Source organism: Pituophis catenifer, unplaced genomic scaffold (genome assembly GCF_029215685.1).
Source record: "Pituophis catenifer annectens isolate HBS135680 unplaced genomic scaffold, rPitCat1.0.hap2 SCAF_1, whole genome shotgun sequence".
In the NCBI taxonomy this organism is placed as follows: Eukaryota; Metazoa; Chordata; class Lepidosauria; order Squamata; family Colubridae; genus Pituophis; species Pituophis catenifer.
In genome coordinates this window covers 339,361,360-339,377,078 of record NW_027256881.1, presented here as the reverse complement: position 1 = coordinate 339,377,078, position 15,719 = coordinate 339,361,360, and the positions used below count along the sequence as shown (strand labels likewise).

The 15,719-nt window shown below is 46.2% G+C and overlaps 1 protein-coding gene across 1 annotated transcript; it reads right to left on the bottom strand.

The window, feature by feature from the left end:
* Positions 1-56: 56 nt before the first annotated feature.
* Positions 57-14,572, bottom strand: GAMT (guanidinoacetate N-methyltransferase). Its single transcript, XM_070944347.1, has 6 exons — positions 14,314-14,572; positions 9,294-9,439; positions 7,852-7,915; positions 6,356-6,423; positions 2,447-2,557; positions 57-854 (listed from the first exon to the last, which is right to left on the bottom strand). Exons 1-6 carry the CDS (start codon positions 14,480-14,482, stop codon positions 717-719), a joined length of 696 nt encoding a protein of 231 aa, XP_070800448.1. The 5' UTR covers positions 14,483-14,572; the 3' UTR covers positions 57-716.
* Between the last annotated feature and the right edge of the window lie 1,147 nt (positions 14,573-15,719).

The window sequence follows — 15,719 nt, the reverse complement described above, 5'->3', positions numbered from 1 at the left end:
ATAAATCCTTCCATTCCCCACCAGCCAGTCAGAGCTGATGAAGCTTCTTGGATGAGAAACGAAATGTCTTCAAAAGAAAAAAACAAGGAAGTCCAGTTGCCTCCTGAAAAAAGCACCTTTGGGGTCAAGGTGCTAAGCATCAACACCCCAATCAACATCTAAAAAGCTACACATGGCACCATAAAAATACCACGCACACAATCCTCTCCTCTGCTAGAGAGGATGGGCTCCAGTACGAGTCCAGAAGCTCCAAAGACAAACTCTCAGGTCCCCGGCGGTGACCGACCCAGATTGGATCCTGTAAATCAAAGCGTATAATCCACATGGTTTATCTCATTACCACCTTTCATTATATTCAGAATCACAAGAACTAAAGTCTTTCTGATTTTTAAGGAAAAGTTCGATTCTATGACACACGTACAGATGATTAGGCTCAACCCATCTCGTCTCTAAATGAAGCCCATGTGGAAGCCCAGATGTTGATGGCAGACTTATTTGGGAGGGACACAGCTGAGAGAGAAAGACACACGGTTTTGGGAACGCTGGTTAAACTAAATTCTTAGCAAGGGAAAAATATATCTAAAGTGGCTCTTTCACGCATTAGTTTTCACCTCTCCCGTCTGCCACAAGAGAACATTTCATGTGACTGCTCGTGTTTCTTGCCAACATAGAGATCCCTTTTTTTTTGATCCTAGAGATCTTCCTCCCTGGGAGATCTATTTGAGGATGGCAGGCACGATCATCTTGGGGAAGGCGTAGTATCTGCAGTCAGCTGGAGGAACCAAATCCATAACAGTAGTGTGGATTTTCTTGGTCTCAAAACCGGCCTCCACCAAGTGGGTAATTTGTGTTTCCTAAGGAAAAATACCAAAGGGAGATTTACCCTGATTTCAACACAGCACGCTAAGCTATAGTTTATTAAATAAACCATCACTGGCAGCATCCGCATGACCTCTTAAGGCAGGGAGGCTCTGCTTTTTCTCAAGATGCAATCCAAAAGAGAAGGGAAAGAAGCCTATGAGAATGCTACTGTCAACCCTGAAGCTGACCTGACGGAAGCCATTTTGAAGTTTCAGTGTTGCCACATTGGAGCTGAGGGATAGGGAGGGGGGAATAGAGAGAGCTGGGGTTTGTAGCCAAAACAAACTACTTTCTCCTGGGAACCAAGGACACTTCCACAGCGTCAGGTGGTCAGAGAGAGTTGGAGTGAAGTTACCAGGCAACCGGGGGACACCTTGACTGGATCATGTGACTGGGGAAGGAGGAAAACTTTTAATTGGGTGAAAACCGCGGGAACATTCAGAGTCGGTTTTCACCAGCCTGCACCAAGGTGATATGTCCAATAAAACTATTCTTTGAGGAATTCACTTGCTTTGGAGTCCTGTTTGCTATGGATGTATTACTTGGAACGCTGACAGCTACTGTCTTGAGAAGGATTTCTGTCAATAGGTAGGAAACAGTAAAGAAGCTGCTTAGAAGAACCTCAAGGTTGACTCAGCCTTCCATCCTTCCGAGGTAGGTAAAATGAGGACCCGGATTGTGGGGGCAATAAACTGACTTTGTATTAAAAAAAACACTGCTTGGGGGGGGCGAAAGTCCTACTAAGCAGGTATATACAAAAGTATGAAGGCTATTGCTTAACGCAGTGTTTCTCAACCTTGGAAGCTTGAAGATGGGTGGACTTCAACTCCCAGAATTCCCCCAGCCAGCGCTGCTGGCTGGGGGATTCTGGGAGTTGAAGTCCACCCATCTTCAAGCTTCCAAGGTTGAGAAACACTGGCTTAATGCATTGTAAGCCGCCCTGAATCTCCGGAGAAAGGGCGGCATATAAATCGAACCAATAAATCGAACCAATAAATAAATCGAACCAATAAATAAACGTGCCTGTCTTGGTTTGGGGACACTGACCCTGCAGATAGTGGACAGGACTTCTCATTTTTCTCCTTCAAGCAAACCACCGGACATTCAGCAGGCTTTCTTGCAAGCCATACAGCAACTCAGAGCTAATTGTGTGTCGTGATGATGAAGATGCTGGGCTCGGGATGGGTTCTCCACCAGTGGTGGGTTTCAAAAATTTTACTACCGGTTCTGTGGGTGTGGCAGGGGAAGGAAACTGTAAAATCTCCATTCCCTCCACACTGCAGGGGAAGGGTACTGTAAAATCTCCATTCCCACCCCACTCAAGGGGAAGGATACTGCAAAATCCCCATTCCCTCCCCACTGCAGGGGAAGGATACTGCAAAATCCCCATTTCCTCCCAATCAGCTGGGACTCAGGAGGCAGAGAATAGATGGGGGCGGGGCCAGTCAGAATTTTTCCTACCGGTTCTCCGAACTACTCAAAATTTCCGCTACTGGTTCTCCAGAACTGGTCAGAACCTGCTGAAACCCGCCTCTGATCTCCACCCAGTGAAGTGTCCTGCACAGCAGCCTTTCCCTGCTCTCACCTGAAACATCCTTTCGATGTCTGAATACTTGCTCTTCATCAGGTCCCCCCAGGAAGTCAAGTTGCAATAGGTGAAGACCCCGCCTGGCTTCAGGAGGCGATGGGCGTGAGCCTACAGGGAGGAAAGGAGGAGTGGCATTTGGAGAGGCAGCGTTAAGCGCAAAGAATCAGGACCACACATTAAGCTCCAGTTGATTTTATTGCTCATACACAATCTGGTCAACTAACAGCACTAAATTGGTGCTAGATAAGAATCAACAGAATTCAAGAGGGGTTGGACTTAAATGGCTTGTGGGAGTGTAATGACGCAGTGGCTCAGTGGCTAAGACGCTGAGCTTGTCGATCGAAAGGTCGGCAGTTCAGCGGTTCGAATCCCTAGTGCTGCTGTGTAACGGGGTGAGCTCCCGTTACTTGTCCCAGCTTCTGCCAACCTAGCAGTTCGAAAGCACATAAAAAATGCAAGTAGAAAAATAGGGACCACCTTTGGTGGGAAGGTAACAGCATTCCGTGCACCTTTGGCGTTTAGTCATGCCAGCCACATGACCACGGAGACGTCTTCAGACAGCGCTGGCTCTTCGGCTTTGAAACGGAGATGAGCACTGCCCCCTAGAGTCTGGAACAACTAGCACATATGTGCGAGGGGAACCTTTAACTTTTAATGACTCCAGGCTGATTCCTCTCTTGACTCCACCCCCTGCCTGTCCTTCTCCTACAGTCAGGGAATGCCACAGAATCTGTTACTTGGTGTGATGGAATGTAGTCTGGATTCCCAGAGGGAGGGGCTGCGTTCCAGAGGAGCCAGAGACAACTCAGTTCAGATTGTGTGGGAGAAAGAGGATGAAGACAACTCCTCCCTAATAGTTCCCACAGCATATGCTTTATAGCGCGAGCTGTTCGCTTTAGTTTGGTAAGATTTCTGTCCATAGGTGAAGAACAGTAAAGGAAACAGCGTAGAAGAATGTCAACATGTCTTTCTTCGTTTTGGGAGCCTGGCCCTTGGAAAGAGAGGTTCTGCTCCCAAGCCAGGTGGAATTTCAATCGTATTTTCAGGATCGCCATCTTGACTTTTTTGACCTCCATCCTTTTTTTCACCAAATGCCAACAAAAGTCAAAATGGCAACTACAATCATGCAATCATGATGCACGTAAACAAAGTACAAAGCACTAATCACCATTATTACTTTTTTTAATCATACTTTTTTTTTTCCAACCCAACAGTTTGATATGTGTCAGAAAAGTCAACATGATGGTTGCACAACCACGCAATCACAATGCACATAAAAAGGTACAACGTCAAGTGCCAGGGAAATCAGGAAGTCCAGGCAGCTCAAAGGGGTATAAAGATTTGTTGCAAGCTTAGGCTCTCTACAAGAATCTGAGCTACTAACAGCCCAAGCAAATTGGCCATAGATAAAGAGTCGCAAGAATTCAAGGTAGGCTGGACTTAAGATCTCTTGTGGGCGCAAAGGGACTCGTAACTGATGATGCATTTGACGCCTCCCTCGGGCTTAGCCTGGTCATCTACATATAGTTGATCACACATTTGTGGTTGCCATCTTGATTTTTTTTGATGCACATTAAAAAAAAACCCCAGCTTTCATCACACAGTTATGGCCATGTGAACACTTCTGACCACATCTGGACAGCAGTTTGAAGGGAAAGTTGGCATATGGGTGCCCCAGAGGGCAGAAACCAGAGAGTCGATATGGCAGGGAAGTGAACTTTCTTCAATCAACGGCAAACTGACTGCCCTGAATGAAGAGGAGGAGGCTGAAAAAAAATCAAGGCCAGCAGCTTCACCAAGCAGGAGAGAATCAGCTGGGTCTCCTACGGAGTGATGGACTACAGGGCCCATGATCCTTTGCCATTAGCCAGGCTAACTGGGATCTGTGTGTTGTGGCCTGCCAGCGGCCAGCAGAGCTGGCAGCAGATTTGGACAGTGAGGAGGTTGGGGAGGAACGTGAGCCAATCCTGGAGTCTGGGGAAGGCTCGGACGATGGCTCTGAGTCAGAGGCAGAGAGGGAGCCAAGGCCAGCTGGTAGTTCTTTGCTACCTCCGGAATCTCCCTGAGTCTGACATCAGGGAGGCAGAAGAACAACGTGAGCCTGTTCCCAGTGTGCGCATGCGCAGAGCTGCCAGGAGATAGGAACAATTAAGGAAACAGGGTCGACTTGGGAGTAAGGCTTGGAGATGATTAGCCCCTCCCATAAGACATAAAAGAGAAGCGAACGGGGCGTGAGCTTTTGCAGGAAGCAATTAGTTCATCTGGCCGATTCAAGATCTGAAACTTCTGTTTGTGACTCTGTGCCACGTTTGGCCTTGCCCTGCGCCTGGAAATTAGCTCTCTGGCAGCGTTCCATGTGAGATAGGTGGGTGTTGATAACCTTCCTCTGAAAGACTGTTTACCAAGCCTTGCGGACTATCAATGAAAGTAATTTACAGCTGTATGAATTAAAGAGGTTTGCCGGGACTAAGTTTGTGCTGTTTACTTTCTAAGGAAGCCTCGGTCACAGACCAGGGTGCCAAGCATGTTGTCTCTGGATCAGGTGATCCTACCCAGCCTTCCTCAACCTTTTGGAAGACCGGTGGAGGAACCCTTGAAATAACTTTAAAATTTCAGGGAACCCCCAAATAAAACTCGCAAGACCCAGAAAAATTTCCCCACGTGACTCACTTCTAACCTATGCCCATCCACGTTTTACGACCCCAACAAAGATAAGTAAACAGGCTCACCGCTGCCCACAGCAGCGTCACAAACTCCGAAAATCAATTTTATTATATTTTTCCAATTACAATCTCTCGCACATCCCTGACGAAAGGCTGTTCTAGCTCCTCTTTTGGCCCCAAAAGAGACCCATATCCCTTAACTTCCTCAAAGCAGGAGGAGGGATACTCCCAGTTAAACAAGAGCCAGAAGGGAGCAGGGATGCCCTTCAGGTAGGCCGAGACGTTTGTTCAAAGTGAGTTTTGCCCCTGTTTTATGACCTATCTTGTCACTGTGGTGAAGCACCGCAGATGTCAAATGAGTGACATCGTTGTTAAGAATGCTGTGATGGGCATAAATGTGAGGACCGGACATAAGTGCGAGGACTGGTCACAATACATATTTTTCAGCCCTCTGAATAGTCCCTATGTATAGGGAAATAAAACTCAGCTAGTCCTCAACTCATGACCACAACTGAGCCCAAAATTTCTGTTGCTTAAGTGAGACGTTTGTTCAAAGTGAGTTTTGCCCGTTTTACAATCTATCTTGTCACCGTGGTGAAGTGAGGCACCGCAGTTGTGAAATTAGTGACACGGTTGTTAAGAATGCTGCGATGGTCATAAATGTGAGGACCTGTCATAAGTGTGAGGACCGGTCATAATACACATTTTTCAGCCCTCTGAACAGCCTATGTGTAGGGAAAGAAAACTCAGCTAGTCCTCGGCTCACGACCACAACTGAGCCCAGAATTTCTGTTGCTTAAGTGAGACGCAGCTGCCTGAACTCAACCGGTTAGGCGCGTCCATCACATTCCTTCCTGGGACAAAGGACAGGCCACATCTTCCAGGGGGAAGCAAACAGGTTTGACCATTTGCTCCTTGGTACACAAGCACTATTGTAAATCTGAAAGGGGCACGTTGCTATCTCCTTATCTGGGAGAGAGGGGGGGGACCTTCAAGCTGAAAAAACAGATAAAAACTTGTTCAAGGTGAGCTCACCTTTGGGTCTTTGGTGCTCTCTAAGTTTGGCGGGTTTTCTTGCAAACCCTGCTTAATACAGCGTGTCCACTCTAGATGAGCAAACTTTCTAAATTCCTCTTTTTCTACCTTTCATGGAGCTTTCGACCCTTAAAGTAGCTTTCCCCAGCCAGACGTCGCCCCGCCAGGTATGTTGCAACTACATCCCTTCAATGGTGCCCGTACTCACCTTGATGAAGTCAAACTGATGGGTGTGCCAGGTGTCTTCTGACAAGGGATACGTGTCATAGAGAATCCCTGCATGTGGAGAAGCAGATTTTTGGATCTCAAGAAAGAAATGCATCACGGTTATAATCATCATTTTTTTGCTGTCTGGGAATGGGGTGCTCCTTCAATGAACTTCTTGGAGGTTTTCCTTCAACTCATGAACCCCAGTCACCATGGCCAACAATCAGGAACATGGCAGAACTCTTCCTTGTCTTCAGTACAACTTGGTTGTCAATGTGCGGGCATAGATTTATTTATGTGCTAGATCAAGAGCTCAAAAGCACCAAGGATGGGCAACTACAGCAACTCTACGACCTGTGGACTTCAGCTCCCAGAATTCCTGAGCATGGCTGGCAGTGTTGGGTTACAAAAATTTTTATTACCAGTTCTGTGGGTGTGGCTTGGTGGGTGTGGCATGGCTCAGTGGGCGTGGCTTGGTGGGCGTGGCAGGGGAAGGATACTGTAAAATCTCCATTCCCACCCCACACCAGGGGAAGGATACTGTAAAATCCCCATTTCCTCCCGATCAGCTGGGACTCGGGAAGCAGAGAATAGATGGGGACGGGGCCAGTCAGAGATGATATTTACCGGTTCTCCGAACTACTCAAAATTTCTGCTACCAGTTCTCCAGAACTGGTCAGAACCTGCTGAAATCCACCTCTGATGGCTGGCTCAGGAATTCTGGGAGTTGAAGTCCACAGGTTGTAAAGTTGCCATAGTCTCTCACGTCTGCCATAACCCCAGGGGATTCTGGGAGCTGAAGTCCACAGGTTGTAAAGTTGCCATAGTCTCTCATGTCTGCCATAACCCCAGGGGATTCTGGGAGCTGAAGTCCACAGGTTGTAAAGTTGCCATAGTCTCTCACATCTGCCATAACCCCAGGGGATTCTGGGAGCTGAAGTCCACAGGTTGTAAAGTTGCCATTGTCTCTCACGTCTGCCATAACCCCAGGGGATTCTGGGAGTTGAAGTCCACAGGTTGTAAAGTTGCCATAGTCTCTCACGTCTGCCATAACCCCAGGGGATTCTGGGAGCTGAAGTTCACAGGTTGTAAAGTTGCCATTGTCTCTCACGTCTGCCATAACCCCAGGGGATTCTGGGAGTTGAAGTCCACAGGTTGTAAAGTTGCCATAGTCTCTCACGTCTGCCATAACCCCAGGGGATTCTGGGAGCTGAAGTTCACAGGTTGTAAAGTTGCCATTGTCTCTCACGTCTGCCATAACCCCAGGGGATTCTGGGAGCTGAAGTCCACAGGTTGTAAAGTTGCCATTGTCTCTCACGTCTGCCATAACCCCAGGGGATTCTGGGAGCTGAAGTCCACAGGTTGTAAAGTTGCCACATTTGCCCATCCCTGCCATAACCCCAGGGGATGCTGGGAGTTGAAGTCCACAGATTTGTAAAATGGCTAAAAGTTGGGAAACAAATCACCCAGAGAAACGGAAACAACCCTGTTTCTTACCGTTAAAATGTTCATCCGGCAAGGTTGGTGCGACGTCTTCCCACAGCCCTTTCAAGGGGACAACCTGCGGGGTTGAGATGTAGTGCAATCAACAAAGAGGCAAACCGTGATGCTGGAAAAACATGCTTATATTGTAGGACGAAAGTGTCTTCGTAAAAAGGAAAAAAAATGTTTGCAATGCAAGCAAAACGAGGAAAACGAGCGGTTTCAGATCATGGCCTTCAGCAATCAAAGTCTCAGATCTCCCTGGCAGAAACACAACTCCTTCCAAAGTCAGTCAACATCTTAAAAGTGTCTGAAAAGCTGGGGAGGAAATTCCCTTCTTGTTTGCCCTATTTTGGAGCAGGGTTGGAAGTCTGTTAGCCCTGTGAGGTAGTCCAGAAAAGCAGCACCACCAGGAGTTCTTCTAACTCTTATCCTTATTGTTAGGTTGCATTAAAAGAATTTGGCAAGCTTGAAAGTATTTTTATTTATTAGATTTTTATCCTGTCTATTACTTTCTAAGCAACATACCTAGTACTCTTTCCTCCTATTTTTCTGACAACCCTGTGAGGTGAATTGAGCTGGGAAAGAGAGATTGGGCAGAAGTCACCCAAACTGTCTTTCACACCTAAGGAAGGATTAGAACTCACCGTCTCCTGATGATTGGCCCAAAGTCACCAGATGGCTTTCATGCCTTAAAGCGGGACTAGAACTCACAATCTTCTGGTGATTGGCCCAAAGTCACCAGGTGGCTTTCATGCCTAAGGCGGGACTGGAACTCACCATTTTCTGGTGATTGGCTCAAAATCTCCAGATGATTTTCATGCCTAAAATGGGACTAGAACTCACCATTTCCTGGTTTTGAGGCTGACACCTTAACCACTACACCAAATCAACTCTCCCTTCCTATTCTTTTACTGTCTGGAAAACTAAGAGGGAATCCCTTCTGAATTGCTTCCCATGCCTGATACCTGTTTTTTACCTCATTGTCAAGTCTGCTATTCTCCCTCCTGCCTCCCAAGGACCTTCTCACATGCCATTATTACTCCCTCCGCCTGTTCACAGTTGTTCAGTTTAGAATCAATTTAGGGACTCGGTTACATCACTTCCCTTCCCCATTCATTGCTTTTGGGCCCCGATCCCCTTTCCCATCATGCATTGTGATGGAACCCTCAAAACGATCTGCATAAGAGGTGAAATGCTACTGGTTCGGACCACTTCGGCCGAACCGGTAGTGATGGCGGCGGGTGGTTCTGAGAACCGGTAGTGACGGCAGCGCGAGGCTCCGCCCACCCGCCCGATCATTCTTACTACCTGGTTTTAACCAGGAAGTAACCTGTTTTATACCCTCCGAGCATGAGCAGAAGTGTTTGCGCATGCACAGAGAGTCCGCAGTGGGCTGTGGTTGCTTTTCTGCTGGGCATCCGTGCCCTCTTCTCACCAGGCCCCTTTGCCCCAACCTTGTGAGGCTGCGTTTTCGCCCACTCCTGCAGCCTCTGGAAGACTCCTTCGTTGCATTCGATGATCCAGTGCTCCTGGATGTCAAACTCTTGGATTTTGCTGGCAGCAATGGCCATGCCAAAGCCAACCTCCAGCACCCGGCCTCCTGAAAGGAAGATTTGATTAATTGATTGATTGATTGATTACATTTATATGCTGTGCTGCCCCTCTTGCTATCCAAAGATTGGCTTAGATCTGGTTAGCTAAGTTGTTATGAGAGCCACAGAGATGACCTTGGAGAAACTATTGCCTCAGAAGATTACAAAAACACATTTTCTTTCAGGAAATGAAAAGGTTAGAAAGAAACTCAAGATGGCCCCACTTTGACTCTCTTTGGCATAAAAGGAAGAAAACAGGAATATTCAGTCAATTTCAGAATTTGAAATTACTAGAGCCCTGTCCATAAAGTAGAATTTTTGTCTTTCTTGAGGAATCTGTTTCTTATCCTTAAAAAAAAGCCTTAAGCCTTAAGAATGTCAGATCAAGTTAATTCTTGGAGGAGAACCAGAGATCTGCAGTCTAGACTGATAGAAAGAAAAGGAAGTGACAAATGATTTATCTATTTTGCCCAGAAAACATAAACAGATTAACACATTAACAGATTAACAGATTAACAGATTAACAGATTAACAGATTAACAGAGTTGGAAGGGACCTTATAGGTCATCTAGTCCAACCCCCCCTCCCCCGCTCACATACATTCTTGCTTTCTGCAGTATAAACTCTTATTCTGTGCCAGGGGCTGAACCATTTTCTCCATTACACCATTACAGGTAGTCCTCCGCATAACGACCACAATTGAGCCCCAAAGTTATGTGGCTAAGCGAGACATTTGTTCAGTGAGCTTTGCTCCTCTTTACAACCTTTCTTGCCACTGTTGTTAAGTGAATCACGGTGGTTGTTAAGTTCGTTACGTGTTTGCTAAGTGAATCTGTGTTTAGCTAATTGGCTTTGCCTGTCAGAAGGTGGCAAAAAGGGGATCACGTGATCCCAGGAGACTGCAGCCGTCATACGTGTGAGCCAGTTGCCAAACTGTCCAAATTTCAATCCTGGGAGACGCTGCAACAGTCGTAAGTGTGAAAAATGGTCAGAAGTCACTTTTTTTTCCAGTGATGTTGTAACTTTGAACAGTCAGTAAATGAACGGTTGTAAGTCGAGGACTACAACAGGAGCCTGGTGGAGCAGTGGACTAAAGTGCTGTTAAATAGCACTTAGCTGCCAGCTGCCTGCAATTAGACACTGTACTTGGTAGTACAGTGGTTTAATGCACCCTGTTATTAACACAGCTGCCTGCAATTTCTGCAGGTTCGAATCTTATCAGACTCAAGGTTGACTCAGCCTTCCATCCTTTCTAAGGTAGGTGAAATGAGGACCCGGATTGTGGGGGCAATAAGCTGACTTTGTATAAATATACAAAAGTATGAAGGCTATTGCTTAACGCATTGTAAGCCGCCCTGAGTCTCCGGAGATGGGCGGCATATAAATCAAATTAAAAAATAAAAATTAAAAAAAAAATTTAAAAAAAATTACTGCAAGTTCGAATCTCAACAGGCTCAAGGTTGTTGACTCAGCCTTCCATCCTTCCGAGGTAAGTAAAATGAGAACCTGGATTGTGGGGGCAATAAGCCGACTTTGTATAAAATAGAACACCGCTTAGGGGGGGCCGAAAGCCCTACTAAGCAGGTATATACAAAAGTATGAAGGCTATTGCTTAACGCATTGTAAGCCACCCTGAGTCTCCAGAAAAGGGCGGCCTATAAATCGAACCAATAAAGAATAATAATAATAATAATAATAATAATAATAATAATAATAATACCACCTGTATTTCAAACACACACACACACACACACACATAGACAATTTTCTGGAATTCCTGGGGAACGGTCTCCTTCTCAGGCCGTTGTGCTTGGCCCAAGTTGCTATTTTGCAGAAAGCTGTTGTCTGGGAGGTTGGAAGAGACCTTTGCCACTGCTCAAGGGAGCAGCCCTTATCTTGGGCCTCAGCCTGCAGCTGTCAGCAAAGGGCGAGACCCCTGAAACGCCCACCCCCCACCCACCCCCCAGCCTTTCCACAGAGACCTTTCACCACAGAGCTATTCTTATCTCCGTTGCAGTGCAGACAACGGGAATAACCAGGAACTCGACTCTGATGGGCGTGAGCATCCATGGGGGTGGTTGGTTATGCTGGGGGGTGGGGAACATGTTCCACCGAGAGCAAAAGACCCCCAAGAACATATCTATGTCCCTGTCCAGCTGCAAAGAAGTTCTGGGCTAAGATTTAAAAATGGTTAGAGAAAATAATAGAACAACCTACAAGCGGAAAAACCAGAGACCTTTTTATTAGGGATATTTATTGAAAAATACAGTAAGGAAATAAAATATTTGATTTTTACATATTATAACAGCTGCCCGTATAGTATACGCACAAAATTGGAAAAAAAGAAAATATACCAACGGAAGAAGAGTTGATAAAAAAAAATATCTTAGAATGTGCCGAGTGTAGATAAATTAACAAAAGAGCTTTAAGGAAAGGAGGACACGGAATATTATATAATCTGGCACAAATGGTGTAAGTGGCTGGAGAATAGGAATGATGGTGAAGAAAAATAGGGGTGAGATTTAAAAAATGGAAAGAATGAATATGTCAATGTAGAGAAAATATGAAATTAATATGAATGTTAAGATAATACACTGTAATTAAAAGAGAAGGGGACAAGAAGAAACTGGAATAATATAAAGGGAAAAGGGAGAGAATGTGAATATTAGAAGAAGATCATCACGAAATAGCTGTTAAGAGAGTATATATATATATATATATATATATATATATATATATATATATACAGTATAAATGTTGTATGTCTTGTAATATCATATTATGTTTATAATAATAAAAAATAAAAAAAATTAATAGAAAAAAGAACATATCTATGTCCCTACCCATCATGCTATTCTCTATTGGAGTAAGCAATGCTATGCAAAGTGTAGAAAAGGAGTAGGATAGTGGTCCCTAAACTTTACAGCTTGGCAGCCGGGCTGGGTGGCGGGTGGGGGGAAAGAGGGGAACCAGGCCACGCAAGCGGTGGGCCGATATGCATGTGCATGTCCGTGTGCATCAGTTCACCGGTCGCCCGGGTCAAGCTGCGTACGTGTGTATTGTGGCCCGTCAGCGGCCTGTGCAGCTAATAGCTGATTCCGACAGTGAGGAGGCTGGTGTGGTGCTGCGCCAGCAGCCTGTGCAGCTGGCGCTCGAGTCAGACAATGAGGAGGCTGGAAAAGATGTGGTGCCAGAGGCAGGGATTCAGCCAGGGCCTTCAGAACCTCCAGAAGCTCCCTTTAGTGAAGAGGACGAAGAGGAGGAGCCACTTCTCGATGCACGGGCGCGCAGAGCTGCCAAAAGGCAGGAATGGCTCCTCAGGCCTTCTCGAGAGTAAGGCTTGGGGCTAATTGGCCACTCCCTTAGCCTATTTAAGGAGGAAGGCCGACTGAAGCAATTTGCAGGGAACAACTTAGTTCACATACCTTCGTATCTTGTCTTGCTTATCTTATCAGCTTCCTGCAAATTGCTTCTGGGCATTCTGCCAACCATAGTAAGCTTTCAGTTATTATTCTTTGAATTCTTGGCGGCTGTTAATGCAGTTAATTAACAGCGGTTGTTGTAAAAGACTGGTTTATTTATTAAATTAAGGTTTGAACGGACTTTGTGTGTGCTGCGTTCTTTGGGATCCGTCGCTGGGGCAGAACAGTGTGCATGCGCACCAGCCCACGGACTAGTTGCGAATAGGCCACAGCCTGATAATGCGTGGCGGTGTGGGAGTTGGGGACCCCTGGAGTAGGATGTAGCAAGTCCACGAAATTAAGCATCAGGAGCTAAGACAAAGGAGAAAAGATACAGGTAATCCTCGATTTACAACAGTTCATTGAGGGACTGTTCAAAGTTACAACGGCACTGGAAAAAAAAGTGACTTCTGACCGTTTTTCACACTTAACGACTGTTGCAGCATTCCCATGGTCATGTGACCCAGGTTCAGTCACTTGGGAACTGACTCACATTTATGGCCTTTGCAGTGTCCACCTTCTGTGACTTTCTGGCACCTATTCTCCAAAGCACCTGAAGGCAGGACAAGAAGCAATGGGTGGAATCTAATCAAGGAGAGAAGCAACTGAGAATTAAGGAGAAATTTCCTGACAGTTAGAACAATTAATCAGTGGCACAACTTGCCTCCAGAAGCTGTGAATGCTCCAACACTGGAAGTTTTTAGGAAGAGATTGGACAACCATTTGTCTGAAATTGTATAGGGTTTCCTGCCTGAGCAGTGGGCTGGACTAGAAGACCTCCAAGGTCCCTCCAAGTCAATGGGGAAGCCAGATTCACTTAAAAAGTATGCTACTAATTTAACAACTGCAGCAGTGGTGAAATGTAAAATCTGTTACTACCGGTTCTGTGGGCGTGGTTTGGGGGTGGGGGTAATGTGACTGGGTGGGCATGGCCGTTTTTTTTTAAACTTTTAAAAGCATTTTTTCTACAACCTCTAAAAAAATGCTTTTAAAAGCCTCTGACGATCCCAGCTGAGCCACGCAATCGTCAGAGGCTTCTTTTTTTTTTTTTTTACTTTTAAAAGCATTTTTTCGGCCGAAGAGGTTGTAGAAAAAATGCTTTTAAAAATTAAAAAAAAAAGCCTCTGATGATTGCACGGCTCAGCTGGGCATGGGGGGGGGGGCAGGGATTTTTGCTACCGGTTCTCCGAACCACCCGCCTTCATCGCTACCGGATTGGGCGATCCGGTCCGAACCGGGAATATTTCACCCCTGAACTGCAGCGATTCACTTAACAACTGCAGTGAGGAAGGTCATAAAACGGGGCAAAACTCACTTTGCAAACGTTTCTCTTGGCAGTGGAAATTTTGGCCTCGGTTTTGGTCAGAAGTCGAGGCCCCTCTGCATGGAGGCTACAGAACACTTCCTGGAATTGATCTTACCTTGTGAAGCAGCCTCGCTGGCCAAGGCGTGCATGAAGGGGGTTTCCCAACGCTCCATCACCGGCTTCCCCATGATTTCCAAGTGAGTGTCTGCTGGATTGTAGCCCGCAGCGGCTTCCTTCCAAGAAGGCTTACAATTTTCCCCTTCCAGAAAGATGGGACAAGCCATGTCGGAAGGCCTAAGGGCTCCTGGGAGGTGGTGAGAGAAGGTTGGGAGAAGCTGTCGGAGCTCCAGGAACCTGGAAAGGGAGCTGCTGGGCTCCTGCTTAGCTTGAAATAGTTGAGGGGGTGGAGCAGAGGGGGAAAGCTGAGTGAGCAAAGGGGAGTTAAGGTGGGGGAAGGAGTTCGCAATTCCCACTTGGGAGCGGGCCAGGAGAAGGCAGGGGACATCTTCCGGAGAAACTGAACCATTGCAGATCGTCAGGTTTAAATGGCTCTTGCTATTGGATGGGATAATAAAGCAGAAGAACAGAATATCATGAGTTTTGGAAGGGACCTTGCAGGTCTTCTAGTCCAAGCAGGAGGAGACCCTACCCTGTTTCAGACAAATGAAATTGGCTGCCGAAAAATACCAATGCAGTCCTAGGTGGCATTAACAGAGGGATATAATCAAGAGCCTTGGTAGTACAGTGATTTAATGCACCCTGTTATTAACACAGCTGCCTGCAATTTCTGCAGGTTCGAATCTCCCCAGGCTCAAGGTTGACTCAGCCTTCCATCCTTTCTAAGGTAGGTTAAATGAGGACCCAGTTTGTGGGGGCAATAAGCTGACTTTGTATAAATATACAAAAGTATGAAGGCTATTGCTTAACGCATTGTAAGCCGCCCTGAGTCTCCGGAGAAGGGCGGCATATAAATCAAATTAAAAAAAAAAAAAAAGATCGCGGGAAGTGTTAATGCCACTTTGTAATGCTTTGCTAAAACCCTGTTTGGACGACTCTAATCCAGCTTTGGTCTCCATGATGCAAAAAAGATGTTGAGATTCCAGAAAGAGTGCAGAGAAGAGCAACAAGGATGATGAGGGGGCTGGAGCAGGGGTGGTTTCAAAATTTTTTACTACCAGTTCTGTGGGCGTGGCTTGGTGGGCGTGGCTTGGCGGGCTTGGCAGGGGAAGTATACTGTAAAAATCTTCATTCCCTCCCCAATCCAGGGGAAGGTTACTGCAAAATCCCACCAGACTCAAGGTTGACTCAGCCTTCCATCCTTTCAAAAGTAGGTAAAATGAGGACCCAGATTGTGGGGGCAATAAACTGACTTTGTATAAATATACAAAAGTATGAAGGCTATTGATTAACACATTGTAAGCCGCCCTGAGTCTCCGGAGAAGGGCGGCATATAAATTAAAAAAAGCAAAAAGCAAGCAAAGCAAAGCAAAAAAATCCCCATTTCCTCCCAATCAGCTGGGA

Bases quoted from the DNA above. Each gene is read 5' to 3' on its own strand.
- GAMT (XM_070944347.1), bottom strand. From the start codon at position 14,482: ATGGCTTGTCCCATCTTTCTGGAAGGGGAAAATTGTAAGCCTTCTTGG. The intron at 7,916-9,293 runs GTTGGGGCAAAG...TCAACCCCGCAG, and splicing joins CGAAAACGCAGCCTCACAAG to GTTGTCCCCTTGAAAGGGCT. The intron at 855-2,446 runs GTGAGAGCAGGG...ATTTTTCCTTAG, and splicing joins ACATCGAAAGGATGTTTCAG to GAAACACAAATTACCCACTT.